The 16443-nt window shown below is 44.7% G+C and overlaps 1 protein-coding gene across 2 annotated transcripts in view; it reads right to left on the bottom strand.

Moving 5' to 3' along the window:
- LOC125336007 (SAP30 binding protein) overlaps positions 1–16441 on the bottom strand; it is a 29969-nt gene extending 13528 nt beyond the window's left edge. The window contains exons 1-3 of one of the 2 annotated variants that reach the window (XM_048324085.1): positions 16250–16441; positions 15981–16090; positions 13021–13068 (exon numbers count right to left, since the gene is read on the bottom strand). In XM_048324085.1, coding sequence (XP_048180042.1) covers positions 13021–13068; positions 15981–16090; positions 16250–16427 — 336 coding nt within the window. In that variant the 5' untranslated portion in view covers positions 16428–16441. The remainder of the gene's footprint in view (positions 1–13020; positions 13069–15980; positions 16091–16249) is intronic. The other variant, XM_048324086.1, reaches the window with a different exon arrangement.
- Between the last annotated feature and the right edge of the window lie 2 nt (positions 16442–16443).

The raw sequence follows: 16443 nt of genomic DNA, 5'->3' as shown, positions 1-16443 counted from the left end.
CTGTACTCGAAGCCCTTCCTCAAAACAGATCAAACCATGGATTCCTCATTTTTGGTGACTGGCCCTGGGCACCAACCAGGAGTCAGTGTTTTAGAGCACAGTTAGGTAAACACAGGCTGGATCCAGCCCACAGGAAACTCCTTTAGTCCTGGGAATGCCGACCGCAGGCCTGTGCAACTCCCAGTGCTCTGAGCAGGGTCAGCCTGGTGCATTCCCCAGAGGAATGTGGCAACAGCCCAGATGCTCCCAGAGCCAGAGCTCAGTGACTTCAGGGCAGCACCTGATCAGCCTCTCCAGCCTCCCAAGGCTCTGCAGGGTCCCAGGCTGCAGAGGTTTGCCAGATGTGTGTGTGTGGTGCTAAATTCATCTCTGCCACTGTGCCATGCAGGGCTTTGGCTGACAAAGCCTCTCCAAACCAAACTGCAGGGGAGCGTGGTGGTGATGCAGATCCTGTGTTCCTACTTCAGAAGGATGATCTCACTGTCAGTTCTCTTGCTGCTGCTTTCCAGGAGTGACACAGCCAACCTGCTCTACCAGAGACTCAAGGGCAACCTCCACTGGCTTGCAGTGCTCTGTTTGGAGATCTCCACACAGCTAATCCATCGCTGGTTACAGAAATTAGGGACACTTCACTTACAGATGTTTGCAGCAGAGTGTGCTGAGCATGAGGCATTATGTAGGACAAGGCACTCTTAAATATGGTTCCACCATACTGAGACCAACACCCAAATATTTTGGTGCTTCTGGGGGATCCCAGCAGAGTCACAAGCACTATCAAGCTCGGCACAAATAGAGTTTCTTAAACAGTCGCAGCTGTATCCCAACATTGCCCTCTCCCCCTGCCTCCCTCCCAAAGACCTTTTGTGACTCACTGGACTGTTTGTCCAAAATTCCTCAGTGCCTCCAAACACTGAAGCCATTCATTGAACCTGACACTGACAGAATGCTGCTTGGTAACCGCTCCCTGACCCCCTCCTTTTCTCCATTTCCAGTCAGGTGAGATGTGCATCAGGTGAGGAGAGAGCAATGAGGTCGCCAAGCCAGATGTGGCAACAGCCTGTGCCAAACTCACTCTGAAAATCCACCCATTTTCAGAGAAGCCAAAGCCCTCTGGAAGCAGAAAAACAAATTCTTTGTGTGGCACTAACTGCTACAGGGCACGTTTTATAGCCATTCACGGAAGACAAAAAAAAAAAAGAAAAGAAAAGCACTATTTCTGCATTAGTACACTTGGGTTCACAGAAACACAAGGCTAAAGCTATTTTAGAGAATGAAAGAAGTACACAGAGGAACACACATCTTCTCCCTGGCCAGCTGGCCCCAGTCCCCTCTGAGATGGGCTGAAGTGTAACAGCTCCAACCCCTCTGAGACAACGCCCTTGGTGTGTGCATCAACAGCTCTTCTCCCAGGGCCTCCAGCAGCACAGGCAGAGAAAAATTTGAACAGGAACATGACATTTCAAAGCAAAAAATTTATGCCAAAGCAGTACCTCTCTTTGGCGAGAGCACTGGACAGGAATCCAGGGAATCCAGACTGTTTGCCATAAACCTACATGGATGGGGAGTTCACACAGTGAGCTTCAGGTCACCACTGGAGAACTGGGGGCAATTCTGTGGTAACTGATGGGCTGTGAGGACAAATCCAGATGAACATGGAGGCTGGAGAAGCTCACAGAGCTGCAGGTGCAAGGTAACATCTGTCCAGGCACATACAATGACTCACCAGCAGTAAATACATGTGGTCAGGACACTGCTCATTCCCTTTCCGGGGAGAACTTGCTAGGATGGGTAATTAAAAGTGTTTTTCACTTTGGTTTGAGACAACAAGCAAATATTTGTTGAGGTGAAAGGAGGGACCTGCTTTCGCTCCAACCTTGACTAAATTGCATCCTGCACTCTTATCTCTTGAAAGTTTTAAGTGGAACTGAGAGTGAAGTGGAAGAGGCTATGTCCCTGAGCACCTCTCAATCTTTCCTCATACCCAGCACTTCATTTATGATTCCATTATGCTTCCCATCTCCTTCTGCCCACTTGTCCTCAAAGGCAAGAAAAATAATCCCCCAAAACAGCAATATTACCAAGCAGGCACTTAAGGAACGCAGCGGCACAGCCAAATTCAGGTGCATTAGACATGGGCTACGTGGCCCCAAGAAGGCTGCCCTCTTATTTGGGCCACTAACAGGCTTGCAAGGGGTTGTGCTGCATTTCTGACCTTTCCAGAAGCCCATTTTCAAGTCTCCTGTATGCCTGGAGTTAGTACCAAGCATAAGCACACAACTCTCAGGAAACATGAACTAATATGCTGAGAGAGAATCTGATGGCCAAACCCTCTCCTGTCATGCACCTTATATTAGACAAAGATCTCTGAAATGCCAGCTGTGTTAAATAGTATGAACTTCCAGAATCATCAGTAAGTTTGCTTTTACCAGAATTTTCTTCTTTAATTTGCATCCTTTGAGTCTGTCCCATTTATAACAGGTTAAATCAAGCCAGCCCTATCAGGCTCCACTGTTTTCCTCTGGCCCACACTTTCCCACCACAGCTGCTCCAGCAAGTCCAGTCCCCACATCCCCAGGCCTCAGCCAAGACATCAGAGAGCCCAGAGCTACACCAAGCAAAAGCAAACACGTTCAGCACCGTATTGCAGCCCCACCTCACTGCCCAGGGGATAGGAATTTTGCTTAGTGATGAGTTCCTTCGTACCTCCACCCACTGCTCCATCCCTAACGAGCTGGAGACATCAACACAGCTTTTCATTAACTCGCTGCTTTCAAACCTCTTAAATGCCTTCAGAAAACAAAGGGATGACCGACTTCTCCTACAGTGCTTGTTCATATTTGCTCCCTTTGCTGTTGAAAACTATGAGGCAAGCATCAACAACTTGATCAAAGTTTGGCAGATGCAAGGTTTAAGGAGTCTTGTTCAAACCGCTGAGTATCTACTGAAGATCCAGAACAGTCTAAAAACCTCCAATGGAGCAATCACACAACAAGAACTGTTCTAAAACCCCTTAGGCTAATTTAAGTTTGAGACACACCATGAGTACAATGAACTGATTAGGAAAGACAGCATAAAAACCACAAATCTGCAGATCTAATCTAATACATTAAGTGGAATGAAATGGAGAATCACCAAGTGGAAAAATAAGGTACAATAAATACTGAAAAGTTGCTACCTTTTGGTTATGAAAGAGAAGAAATATTTATGTGTGGATGAGAGATTTCTAAAGGAATTCCAAAGCATTTAAACAATGGAAAATTTGAAAGGTAACTGAATTTTAAATAGGGAAGTTACCTAAATCCACGTAGGCAAAGGTGATCTCTCTGTAGATTACATCACCAATATCCACTGTGATGTATCAGTATCAGTTCCACTGTTATGTATCAGTATCTCACATGAAGAGCACAAAATCAAGCAGCTGAGTGGTTCCAGCAGGAGAGATTTTATGTCAAATCTCCCTATCAGGGTAAATATATGAAATTATTAGAGACTTCAAGTATCCCAGAGCTAAAGGCATCACTTAAAGGGTTCATTTCCATCTGAATTCTGAGGTCATTCAAAAAAATAACAAAGTTAAGACTTTGCTAGTGGCATCTGTACCACAGAGTTTTCACAAACCAAACCCCTGGAAATCTGTACAGAAGCAGCTCTGAATTCACTTAAAGCTTGACTGAGTTAGGAAAAAAAAAAAAAAAAAAAAGCAGTACTGTACTTTATCATGCACTCAGCAAGTTAATTTTCTGGCTGCCATCTACTCTGCAGCCTTGATCTCACAAGATCAACGGTTTAAGGGCCCAAAGCCAGACGGCCTCACTCCAACAGAGCCACTGAAAGGAGTCAAGGGATGCCATGGTGCTCCAGAGCCAAGTTGGAAGAAGTCTGGAAACACAAAGACAAGCAGGAGGGAGACTCCTTTCCCCTGATCTGGAGACTAATAAAGAGCAGGCTCTGAAGAGCACAAGCTGCTGTGGACAAAGTATTAAAAAAACCCCAAATCGCATCTTTTTAACATAAGTCACGATTTCTGTGCTTCCAAGAACAATTGTGCACATCAGCTCACTGATAGCAGACAACACTTATGCTGTTACTAACCCTGTGTGAGTACAGGAAAAGGTTTTTCATCTTTTCCACTTTCCCAAGACATGTTTTTTTCAAGCCCTGGACAAGACGACTCTGCCTGCGAGAGCCTGGCTGGTGAGCACCCAGAGTGCTGGTTCAGTTTCCATGCATCACCAGCAGTTAAAGAGGAGCAAGATGAAGGGAGGGCATGTACACACACATAAGGAAAGTGCTGCATTTTGCCTGAAGCTTTCACCTCACTGAGGTGAAATATAGACCATCTTTTCAGTCCTACAGCGTCTCCATGCAGTTACATAAAAACCAGTGTCTTCTCAGGCTCCACAGAAAATAAAAACAACCAAACACAATCCTCACAGCATGGAACAGAGATTAAAGGAAGGAAGCAAAACAATATGAATCTGAGACTGATGAATTCCAGTTTGGACAGGCTTGCCCAGAACAGCTTTATTTAATGGAAAGAATGGACTGACTTAAAACAATGCTCACTAAATCCTTCCTGAAACAAGATCCACAAACCCAGCACAATGCTCACATCCAACATAACTGCTGGCATTAACTGTCACCACAAGGTACAAATTCAAGCAATTCTTGCAGAAGCAGGTGCACATGTCAGTGCAGGTGCACTTCAAACTACCAGGAGAAATGGTTCAAGAGAGAGGCAGAAAAGATACAAAACCAGACCCTGATTGCTTTAACTAAGATGCAAATTTTAAAAAGTGGTGAAGCTCATGCCAGATTTGCCAGTGCTTAGTTGCATTCCCAGACTTGCAGCCAGCTGAATCCTGCAGCTTCATTTTTTCACTGACTTCCAGGTAATATTAAAAACAACTAGCTCAGACAGTACCTCCCCCTCAACATTCTTTATTTTTTTTCAGAGAATGCTCTTGTGTTGCAGAATTTCTTCTCTCTCCCAACTACTTCACCTGATTGTTTGCATGTAAATTTAATGCCAATTTAACCTGCCAGCCACAAAATGTACAGACCAGTCACATCATTGTCAAGCAGGGTATTAGTTTGAAGATACTGCAGAGAATTTTTCAGTACAGTTCTTCCACCAGTAGCCAGCAGATCTGCTACTGCAACAGCTGCTACAAGGGATTTCTTCAATCTGAGCAAGTGCCAGCAGTAAGTTTTTGTAATTTTCCCTCCTCTCTACAATTCAGAATATCTCCTGTAGCCCCAACATATCAACAGCCTCACTTGGCTGGGTATGATGGAAAGAAACTATAACTTAGCAGAAAGTCTAAGCCAATAGTGATGATGGCCTTGCCAGAGCAAGCAGGTGAAATGTCTACATCATGCAGGCAGCAGGAGAAAGACAACTCCAAACCCTGCATCATGCTTTTCCCCCCCCCCTTTCTTTTCTTTTTTTAAAGGAACATGGTAGCAATTATGTTTTTGCTTTTCCTCTACAAAGATCAGAAGTGCTCATGGGAACAGAACGCCAGAAACATCTCATTTAATATTAAAAGTGCATGACAACAATGATTTCATTTCTTGCTCCCCAGATTTGCCTGATGTTGGTGTGCACCCAGGCTGAAGGCAGCCAACAGAGTGCGTGTCAAGTGCATTTAGAGTCTGGGGAAGAGAAAGCCAAGGAACAGGAGTACAATGCTTTTATTCCTCCTCCCCTCCCACCCCTTCTTTTTTTTCTTGTATTGTGAGAGGGGAGAATCCCAAGAGAAAGCTTAAAACAAGCACATTTCCTACAGCCGTATCCTGTTTGCCAGCTCTGATACATAGCTCCAGGCAAAGTGCCCGGTACAGCATAAGAAATTTAACTAAGAAAAACCTGTAGGGACCATGATCTAGATACCAAGAGAAGTGCAGCAGCTCAGAAATAAGCCACCATAGGAAAAAACCCTGATACATCCACCCTTCAGTGACACTGATGTACAGGCTTTACAAAGCTATCTATTTTGAGATACAGTCACAGACAAAAAGGGAAGGAAGAACAAATCAAAGAGTCAACTCCTGAGACATTCCCTATCAAAATAAAGAATGTGTCTAGCTGACACTGCCTTTTACTTTCCAAGCTAAATTACATCTGAAAATCCACATTCATTAATGACAAGGAAAAAAAAAAAAAAAACCCATTGAAAAAATCCCAACCAAAACCTGGCAAAACATTTTAGTGAGAAAGTGCTTCAGAAAGGAAGCATTCATAGCATAAAACCTTTAAATAGCTTCTTTGAAACTTGACTCCATTCACCTGACATATGCTATCTCAATATTTGACAAAGATTATTTGTTAGGAGTAATTTCCAGTCAAGGAACTGTGTGCCAGAACTTTTGCTTTCCATGTGGAGGTACAGTTAGTAACACCTGCCTTCCAGTGGAGCTTGATCCCAAAGCTACCTGCTTCCCTTCACAGCCCCAGGAGCACAGCAGCTCCCAGCAGCCTGCCCCTGATCTGCACAGCCCAAAAATTCTCCTTTCAAGTCACTTTTACTTGCTACAGTGAAAGAGAAATTCACTGGTGAAGTACCAGCAAGACATGACAAGGCTGGAGGTGTCAAGCTACTTTGATGATTTTATTTTTTACAGCTTGTTGCAGTGCAGAATCAAGAAGGTGAAGGTGGGCTGTGAAAAATCTGAAGCTGGGCTGTGAAAGTTCTGAAGCGTCACAGCAGCAAAGGAAAGGCTCAGGAGAACTGACAAAATTAACTTCTTGCACAAGCTTTCTTCCCTAGTACACAGTACTAAAAATTCTTCATGGTTTGGAGTAGAGGCAAGGCGTAAGAGCAAGCATCCTCAGTGAGAAATTCACTCCTCCATGAATGGATCCCACGGAGTTTATACAGATTTTGCTCCTTCTGTACCCAGAACAGGGTGGCTGGAAGGAGCTATTTTCAGCTATTTGCTGGTATTTGAGGCAATGCTCCATCTGTGCTGACTGCTCAGCCTCTCACTCTGACATGAACAGACCTGCACACTCAGAACAGCCTGTTTGAGAACAGCAGCCAGAAATAATTGCAGCTACAGAGCTGGACTTGAAGAACTCAGACCTTTATCAGGTGAAATATGCAAGGGGAAGCAGCTCCAGAAAGGACTTTTCTTCAAGTTTAAAGACAAACAGAACAAGCCTGGCTCTTCTTTGGAGGAAGGCAAGCCACACCTGTGTCAATAATCCCTGGTATTTAATACTGCAGGGAGTGAAGAGTCTGCTGCAACATGTATGCCCGGCGGGGAGGAAGGAACAAGCATGTCCACGGACATGTCTCATCTTCCAAACAGCTCCAGAGCTGGATGGAAGCCAGGAGCTCTCCAGGAGGTATTCCAGCTTCAGAGCCCGACAAGGTTGTGATCTGTCTCCCTCTCAGACAGAGCTGGAGACAGGAGTACGTGTGGCAAGGGGCAAAATAATCCCAGATGCCAAGTGTTGTTTTGCTTCCTGCACGCAGAACAACTTTTAACTGCCTGTGATACTCTCTGGCAATAACTGAAGTTCACCCAGATAAAATGGGAACCAGGTATCAGCTGGTTTCATGTCTGGGCACTCACTGTAGCAGTGCAGAGAACAGCATTTGCAGCTGAGTTACCTCTGCTCCCCTCTAAACTCTCTGCCAAACTCTCTGGTACTCTCTACACAGCTCTGAAAAACTGTGTGTCAAACCTAAAACAAGGGAAAACCACACAGAGTTGGAAACACAGACAGCATTCTACACAATTATATTAAAAGGAAGTTAAAAGACAGAAAAAGACAAATCTGAGACTGCAGTGGTTATCACTGGCACCTTCATATCACTGGCACCTTCAGGCTGTGCTCCCAGGCAATGGAATGAGTGAGGAAACAAACCACTGGAGTTCTAACCTTGACCCCGACCCAGGGAACTGCACAGTTCATGCTTTGAAAGTGTTTACAGAGGTATGCTCACAGCCATGCATAATGCAAGGCCATATTAAGGATAAAACTTTTCCCAAACATACTTTTCCCCTCCTTTGGAGCAAAATAATTATACTTAAGATTAAAGTTAATGAGTAGGTTCAAGCATTTTTTGAGAACCTGGCTGGATGAAATGTATGCTGAATTCAGAAAAATTAATATGCCTTATCAAAACAAGAGTTAATTTCAGGGGTTACGTTACTGTGCACACACCCATTTACTGGATCTCAGCACTTACCACTTTTACTTTAAATCAAGATAATTTTGGTATTTAAACAAACAGGTTAATGGGCAGGCAAGATAAAACCACTGCAGTCAAAAGCCTCTAAGTATTAGTACACACCTACACATCATAACACAGTAAAATTACTTTACAGTATGCTGGATCAATAAAAGCTAAACATAATAAAGAGCTGACGATTATCAAGAGGTGGTACTTAGACATGCTTAGAAGCACAGTATTCCTCTGAAAATTTGACAGCTTTCTCCTAGATCCCAGTTTGGCTGCCTCTCCATACAACACCTCAAGGATGCAGAAGGGACCCTTAAACAAAACCAGGAAAGGAAAACATCAAAGTAGCCACCTGCTCTGAAAAACTGCTACCATCTGTCAGGCATTCACCTGCCAAGGGAGTGGCAAATTTCTTAGCTTTCCTGCACTGGCTGGTCCTGATACAACAATCAAGGCTCAAGAGTTAATGATTTCCCTCTGGGAAAGCTCCAGGAGCCAAGCTGCAAGGCTGGGCTTTATCCCTGAACAACACTTGCAACCTGTTATTCATCCAGCCCTCCAATACGAAGCACAGAACTCCTCAGGTGAGGCTTGGAGCACAAGGTCAGTATTTTAAGGTTCATTTTTCATTTTCCTGCAGGGCTGGTCCATTTAGTGAGCTCTGAAAGCTTGTATCTTGTTACTGCATCAAGGCTGTAACCAGAGCCAGCCGCTGGCCAGAGCCCCAGCACCCTGCAGCCGTTAACCCTGTCCTGCCACAGATCACACCCAATCCCAAACCTCCTTCAGTTTGTACCCACGGCTCCATCAAGTGAAGAAAGAACTCATCCAGGCTGTGGATTTCACTGTTTTAACATCACTGTTAAACACCAGGTTTTGTTGCCTATTTCCTTTCACTTCAAAGCAGAAGGTTTTGTTTCTAAAGTGCTTTCAAGGCAGATGCTTGTTTACAGTTGGTGACTGCTCAGGTAAAACGGATCTTGGCCATTCACAAATCTGTCCTGTTCCGGAGCCTGAGCACATCCCTCCAGATTTGATTTTTGGAAATGCAATTAGTTCTACCCAGATTTGAATCTCCAGTTTCCCATGAGTGCCTGAAGCACTTCAAAATGCAGTTACAGGATGCAACTGAATATATCTGAGTATCTCTGAATCTGCTGCTTAAAGAGAAGGACTCTGCTTTTTGCTGCAAGCACAGTGTGTTTGGGAATAACTCACAGATGCTCAGGAACACGAATTCCATGGGCCAGAAGTCTGCTCTGAAAGAATGCTTCCAGGTGACTGATGAGGCTTAAGTATTTTCCTCCTCCTGGCACACCTCCTCCTCCAAACAGGTGTATAAAAACTTCTCTATCTCACCAAGAGTAGAGAGAAAACAGCAGTTTGACATCACAGTGTTAGAACTTGGAAAGCTTATTGTGACTTAGACCTTGGCAAAAAAATAACCCACAGGAGAGCTGCAGTCCCAACCAGCACTTTGTATTGGCTTCCCCTCCAGTGAAGAACTAGGGCTGAACAGCCAGACAGGTGCACCTTCATCAAAACCAACAAGGGCAGATTCCCTGGAATCAAGAGAAAAACCTGAGACAAATATAAAATAAATATCTTCCCAGTGGGGCTATTTGAGGCAGGCTCCAAATTCCACTCTCCCCATCATCACTTTACCAAAGAGTTTTTACATCATTCCCCACTTTCTACCTCCTCTGTTTATACCCACAACTGACCCTTCTGGAGGTTCTGTTGATGCCATGAAGATTTTTCCCTTTTCTTTTATACCCGTTATACCTTTTTTTACAACTTCTGTATTCCTAGTGCTTTTTGCCTCCATTCTTGGACTTGTCAAGCTGAGAGACTCAACATTTTAGAAACTTTGTAGTTAGGGATCAGTGTGCCCCAGACCCCAAGGTCCTCTCCAGAACACATTCTGTAAACTGAGATAGAACCATCAGAGGAAGGCTCCTTGGGGAGGGGGGCTCACTTGAGCCTCTCATTGGGGAACTTTTGACAGATCTGCTAATTAGTAACACCAATAATGTTAGACCAGATCTTTTGGGGGTGTGCATTTGACCTGGATGTGTGCACCTAAGGATCCTTAAAATAAATACCAAGGTAAAAATCCCTTTTCCCCTTCTAACCGTGTTTGATTCTTGATTTTAAGACCAGGAAAAGGCATCACTGTGCTGGCACCATCCAAGTGCACAACAAGGCCAAATCACAGGATGCACCAGCAACAAGGGAACTGCTCCACACAACCTGGCTCCAGGGGCCTGGTCAATTATTCAAGGTATAAACTCCAGGCAGTTCATTCATAATATGAACAAAGACACCAGCAAAAATAAAAAAAAGAATATATGTCTTCAGGGCTTGAATATAATTGACTGATGAATTGCAGGGGGTTTTTTTCTCATTCATGCATTTTAAAGGATTTGCTTTCTGCCTGTGGTCAGATTCAGACCTTGGAAAAGCCCTAGCCATATATAAAGAGCATGGGGTATCTATTTAAACACGTTCCCAGGTCTCTGATGTCTCCAAGAAACTGAGCAGACACAACTACAGCACTCTGCAGGTTCCAAACAAAATTAAGGTACACAGAAGCATTAGCAAGTTATAATCAAGGGCCTGCCTTTTTGCTGCACTTTGGATCTACAGTAACTGCAACACTTGTTAGCTGTCACAGACACTGCAAGCTCCAAGCAGTGAGGAGGATGGAGGAGAACACTGCCACTTGGTGGAAAAAGGGGATAGGAAACATTTGCAACTGCTCCAATTACAAATACTTCCACAGGGATGTTCCATCTCCCCCCATCCCAATTGAATTTCTTAACAGCATGGCTGGTGCAGCTCCACCAGTGCCCCCACAGCCACACCCCAGCACGGCACTGGGCTGCCTCCACAGCCCCACCTTTCCCACTGCCAGCTGGCTCTACAGCTACAATTTAGCATTCAAAAAAGCCCAAAAGGCCAAAGGAGACAATTTCCCTTTTCACCTGTGTTTAAAGGCATCTATTAAAGATGACATGGAAGTCTGAAACCAGCAGTTTCAGACTAAGTTCAGCTTTGCCTCCCTGCTACTCTTCTCAAATCCTTACCTTTCATGCTACACTGGGATAGCAGGAATTACATTTTACCTTTATTTATTTCCTTTAATTTACATTTTCATTTCTTGCAGAGCTACTAGTGCACAGTCTACCAAGATACCAAAAGCTTTTTATTTTTAATCCATTCATTGTTTCTTTGCTTCCTCACTGAAGCTGAAATGCTGCTCTGTGGCCATGTGTGGCTCTTCTCCAGAAGCACAAAATGCACCTGGACAGCAGCACATGAAAGCCACTGAAAGCACGAGGCTTTCTAAATAAGCCAACAAGAAATGTCAGTGACATATTAAAGCAGCAGCCACACAACTCAGTGGTACAATTTCTGTCGCATATCATTACTCAGACAAGAGCAACTACACTCTAATTCTGTTCTTTCTCTCTGCCAGACCTATTCTCCACTGCCCTGAAGTCCTACAGCTCTTTTAGAGAAGACAGAAATGCACTCACTTGCAACAGGGCCCTACTGCACAACTTCAAAAACTTGATTCACACCAAATTTATCTTTTAAAGAAAACCCATATTTTTCTTTCACAGTACACATTTGAATCCAGCAGTTTTTATAGAAACATCTTGCTAGCACGTTTACCAGGGCAAAAATACAGAAGTAGAAAAAGGATAAAAGTGAGAGATTCCCTTTCCCTCTGTTTCAAAAAAAAATATTATTTATTACAACAAGGAAAGGAGACAATACATTCCATTTCCAAGTGCCTGGGAGCCATTTCACACACTGAGACTTTACCAGCTGCAGTGCAGCTGCCAAGATTTTCAGCTGTGCATCACTGTAAATCCATAAGAACATTGTGGGACCTGGAAGAAGGTGCTGCTATAAAACTAATTCAAATAGAATAGCTAAACACATCCATTTGCCTTCACCTTAGCCTATCAAAGCCCTGTGGTAAATCAAATTCTCTACAGAATTTCGCTTTGCAGCACAGTCCTCTGGCTTTTGTAGCAGAGTTTAGGGACTGTCTGGATCCTTGAGGAAGCTGCTGGATAAAATAAATGCCCTTGCACTTGTTCATCACTCAGCATCCCTGATGAACAGGACTGCTTGTACAGAACTAACATAAGAAATTTAAACACAGCTGTCTTTAGTTTCAAATGGATTTGGTCTTTTGTGCTCCAGCTTTTACCCTGATCCATGTTCCCGTGTGCTGTTAAACGCCTGCTGTTCAGCAGAAACAAGGTGTAATCCCAAGATAAAGATGATTTCAACTCTTTATGATAATAGCTATTATGTGGGGATCTTAATTCACTTTTTAAATTTATTCTGTGACCTTTAAAAAACTGCTTCCTTCAGAAGGAGAGAGCTGGAGACAACTGAATTGATTTTGACACCTTCCATGGCCTCTAAGAGCACAGGATCATTTATTCATTAAGTTGTTCTAAATGAAGAAATTACTCCAACTAACGGTGGTCATACAGAATTCTGTACTGGATGCTGCACCTCCCACATCACTGCAAAATAGGTGAGATGCTGTCAGGAAACTTCAGATCTAATACACAACATGACTGAATTCATGACTAAATTCACCTTCATTGTGATTCAGCCTGTGATCTCTTAACTGCCTCTGGCAGAAGCCAGAACTAAAGTCAAAAACACAGGTTAAAGCTACAAAAGGGGTGGAACTAACTAGAGATCACAAATGAACACCAAGCCATGCTGTTAAGACTTATTCCTCTTGTACTGAGCTTCCCCCCCACCACCAGACCACACTTTCAAATACCTTTAGATCACCAGCCTCAGGTTTTTCAGTCTCTGAATCGTCATCTTCCTACAAGACAAGAATTTACAGGATTAAGCTTAAAGAGCAGGCCTGGCAAGTAACTGCACTTACAGCAAAGGGCATTCAGCAGCCCAGCAGCAGTCCAAGACCCTTTCCACGGAGGGTAGTTCTGCCCCACCCCCTCATAACCAGAAAATAAGTCCTACAGTCAGGGGAAGAAGTGTTTGTTTGGTTTTGGGGGTTTTTGTAGGCAAAAGCATCACTCAGTAGCAGCTGTCCCTGCAAAACTCATGCAGCTCTGGAATGCTTGGAACTAAACAACAAAAAGCAGCAGAGCTGGGGAAAAAAGCATTTGTCCTTTGATAATTCTGGTCCCCTCCAGCTGGCAGGTGGTGACTGAAGAGCCTCTGTTCAGCAGTACCCACAGAAAAAAGCAGCATTTGCAAGACCTGTGATAGTCCCAAGCATGAGCAACACACACAGGACACACAGCTGGCCTGCCACCAAACCAAACATGCAGGCTTGGAGAGGGTCTGGCCTAGCACCAAGTTCCAGGGATCCAGTGATCCAGCAGACACAACTTTCTTGCTGATGCAGAGCTCTCGTGCCTTGCTTGCAGATGCTGTGAACCTCCACAGAAAGGGAACACTGACAAATGCCAGGTAACAGTCTCCATTTTAAAAAATTTCTTTTATGAACCAGAAATAAACCAAAGAACTGGGGGAACTTCTGCCCTGTGAGAGCTTAAAATACTGAACACAGTATTGTGTGAAAACCCACACCATGTGAGCAGGAAGCTCCAGTTTGGTCCCCACTGGCAGTAAAGCTGCTGTCCCCTCACTGGGCACCCCCCAGGTACCCTTGTTTCTAGACCTAACACATACTCTGGGTTCAAAACAAGTTTGAGGAGCAGAAAGTGTTTTTCATGCTCACACAACTCAGCAAAATGGTTTTTCTTCCAAACTTTCCCACAAACTTCAACGTTGGCCCCAAAACAAGAACGTGGTGTTTCAGCTTCAAAAAGGGAAACAAAAGAAAAAGTGAAATGATAGGTGCAACTGAAAGGAAGAGTTTACAAGGAACTGCTCACCTCAGAGTATTGGCACATGAGCCAGTTCTGACAGGACAAGCTAGAGACTGACCACACAATAATGTCAGTAAGTTTTAATTGACTGAATTAAGATGCCTCTCCCACAGATGTGAGACATCAAACTCCTTCACTTTGGCTACTCTCCAGCTTCCCTTTCTGAAAGATGCACATATGACAGTAATTCAGCCCTGACTGTCAAGGGTTAATTACAGTGAGTTTGTAACTAGAAAAGAACCAAGTAGCTTGGGGTTTATCACAAACGAGATTGCTCTCCCCTCTACAGTCTCTATTATACAGATAAAAGTGATTTTCATCAAAGCAATAATGGGTTGAATTATCCATGCTGCAGAGAGTAGCTGAAAAAGCTCTCAAAAACTCCTTACCTAGCAGGGAATAACAACATTAACAAACAAAGCAGCATTACTGAGAGCTGCCTTTGAAAATCAACAGAGGCTTTTCAGTCACTGTTAAAGTAGTTAAAAGACCCACTGAGTTGTACAGAGCAAAGCCCAGGACAGCCTGAATCCACCTCATCCTGTTTTCTAAAAACAACTCATAACCAACATGAGCTACTAGCACAAGCAATGCCAAGGAAGTTTTCAAGTCTGCTCAGAGAATATTTAATGGAAAAAAAAAAGAAAAGCATCTTGTGCAACCTGTACTGTAACCACACACCTATGCAAGGTCCACCAGAGTGCTTGACTGATTGATTGCCCTTATCTGAACAGCAGCTGATGACAGACAGCTGCAACCTGCACCAAAACTGTGTATGCAATAAAGCCACTCCATTTACAACCCCTTCACAGTGCTAACTGAACACAGCTAAGCTTGGCAAGCACCTGGATCACACACAGGGCTTTCTCTGAACTAAAGAGACCTCACTGAAACAGAGTCCAGAAGTGCTGGATATAAAAAGAAGAGTCACTGAAGCAGTAAAGAAGCTTCACTGCTTTGCTAAGGGAGACACAGGGGCAACAGAACAGCACTTAAAGCAAGAAGAAGAGACTGAAATTTCTGGGCTGCTACTTGGGCAGAGAGATGGCAGAAAAGAGTGTCTCCTAAGAGACTGATCTAACACACACACAGTAGATTTCAGTGAGGAAAAGCTACAGGAGTAGCCCTGGGTTTTTGGCTATGTGGTAGAGGAAAGAACTAGAATAAAGAGAAAATAACACAGTGGTAGCAAAAGGTTGACGATAAAGAAAGCAGATGAGAACTTCCCTTTTCCCCCCTCCAAACTTATTGTTTCACTCTCCCAGACCCAGGGCAGAACTACACATCCTCATGTTTGATGCAGCTGCATCCACAGACTGTGAGCTCCGTGCCCTGTCCCACCACACTGTGGTCACCTCAGTCCTCAGGTGACATCAGACACTTGCCATGCACCTGTGACAGACAAAAGCCACCCACATGTAGACAGGACACTGTTACATCAAGGTGACCTGATGTAGGGAGTGGATTGAGCTGCACACAAAAGAATAATTTAAGACAGCACAGAAGTTTATTCTTTTTAATCCACCAGCTGACAGTGTGGTCCTCTTACAAGGTTCTTGTATATCAACTACATTTAAAGAAAAGCTTTCATTTAGAGTGGCTGTAACAGCCTTTTTCCCCTAAAAGAGTCCAACGACACCAACACAGTAACGAGCAACACGAGCTGTGCCAAGCTGCTGATGGGTTTCAAGGCAAATGCTTTCTATGTGAAAACAAAGTGAAAAGGAATAGTTGGGAAGTGCTGAAACCCACACCAGGAGTCAGATATTCTGGGTTCCATCACGGGTCGCTATTCGGGTTTCTTTTTTGAAAGAGAAAAGCCTCTACAACCCGTGTAAGGGGTCAAGACAAGCTCCCGGAGCAGAGAGGTACTTACTGACTGCCTGCTGTTCTCATCATCCTCCTCTTCGTACCCTTCCTCCTCCCCATCCAGGCGGGTAAAGTCGTCTTCTCCGTACCCAACTGACACCAGGCCTCCTTTCTCTCCTGAGGAGGAAGAGAAAAGGAAAACGGTGAGGAAAGGGAAGGCGGCAGCGTGCGGGGCCTTCCCCTCACAGACGGGAAAGCGCCAGGCCGGCGCGGGCCGCGCAGGGGGAACCCTGGCTCCCCACCCACCACCTGCCCCGGCCCCCTGCCCGCCCTCACCCGTGGGCGCTCCCCCATCGCTCCCCGCTGTGCCGGCCTCGCTGTCCGACTCCGGGTCCGAGTCCTCGGCGTAAACCGCCAGCGAGGAGAGAACGCTGCGCTTCGCCGCCGCCATCTTCCGCCTCAGCCGCGGCGCACTTCCGGTGCGCGGGGATGACGCTGCCGGCGCGGTCACCATGGCAACGCTGCCCTTC

This window comes from Corvus hawaiiensis, chromosome 19 (assembly GCF_020740725.1).
Source record: "Corvus hawaiiensis isolate bCorHaw1 chromosome 19, bCorHaw1.pri.cur, whole genome shotgun sequence".
In the NCBI taxonomy this organism is placed as follows: Eukaryota; Metazoa; Chordata; class Aves; order Passeriformes; family Corvidae; genus Corvus; species Corvus hawaiiensis.
The sequence above is the reverse complement of the archived record's forward strand: the minus strand, read 5'-3'. Positions and strand labels throughout refer to the sequence as shown.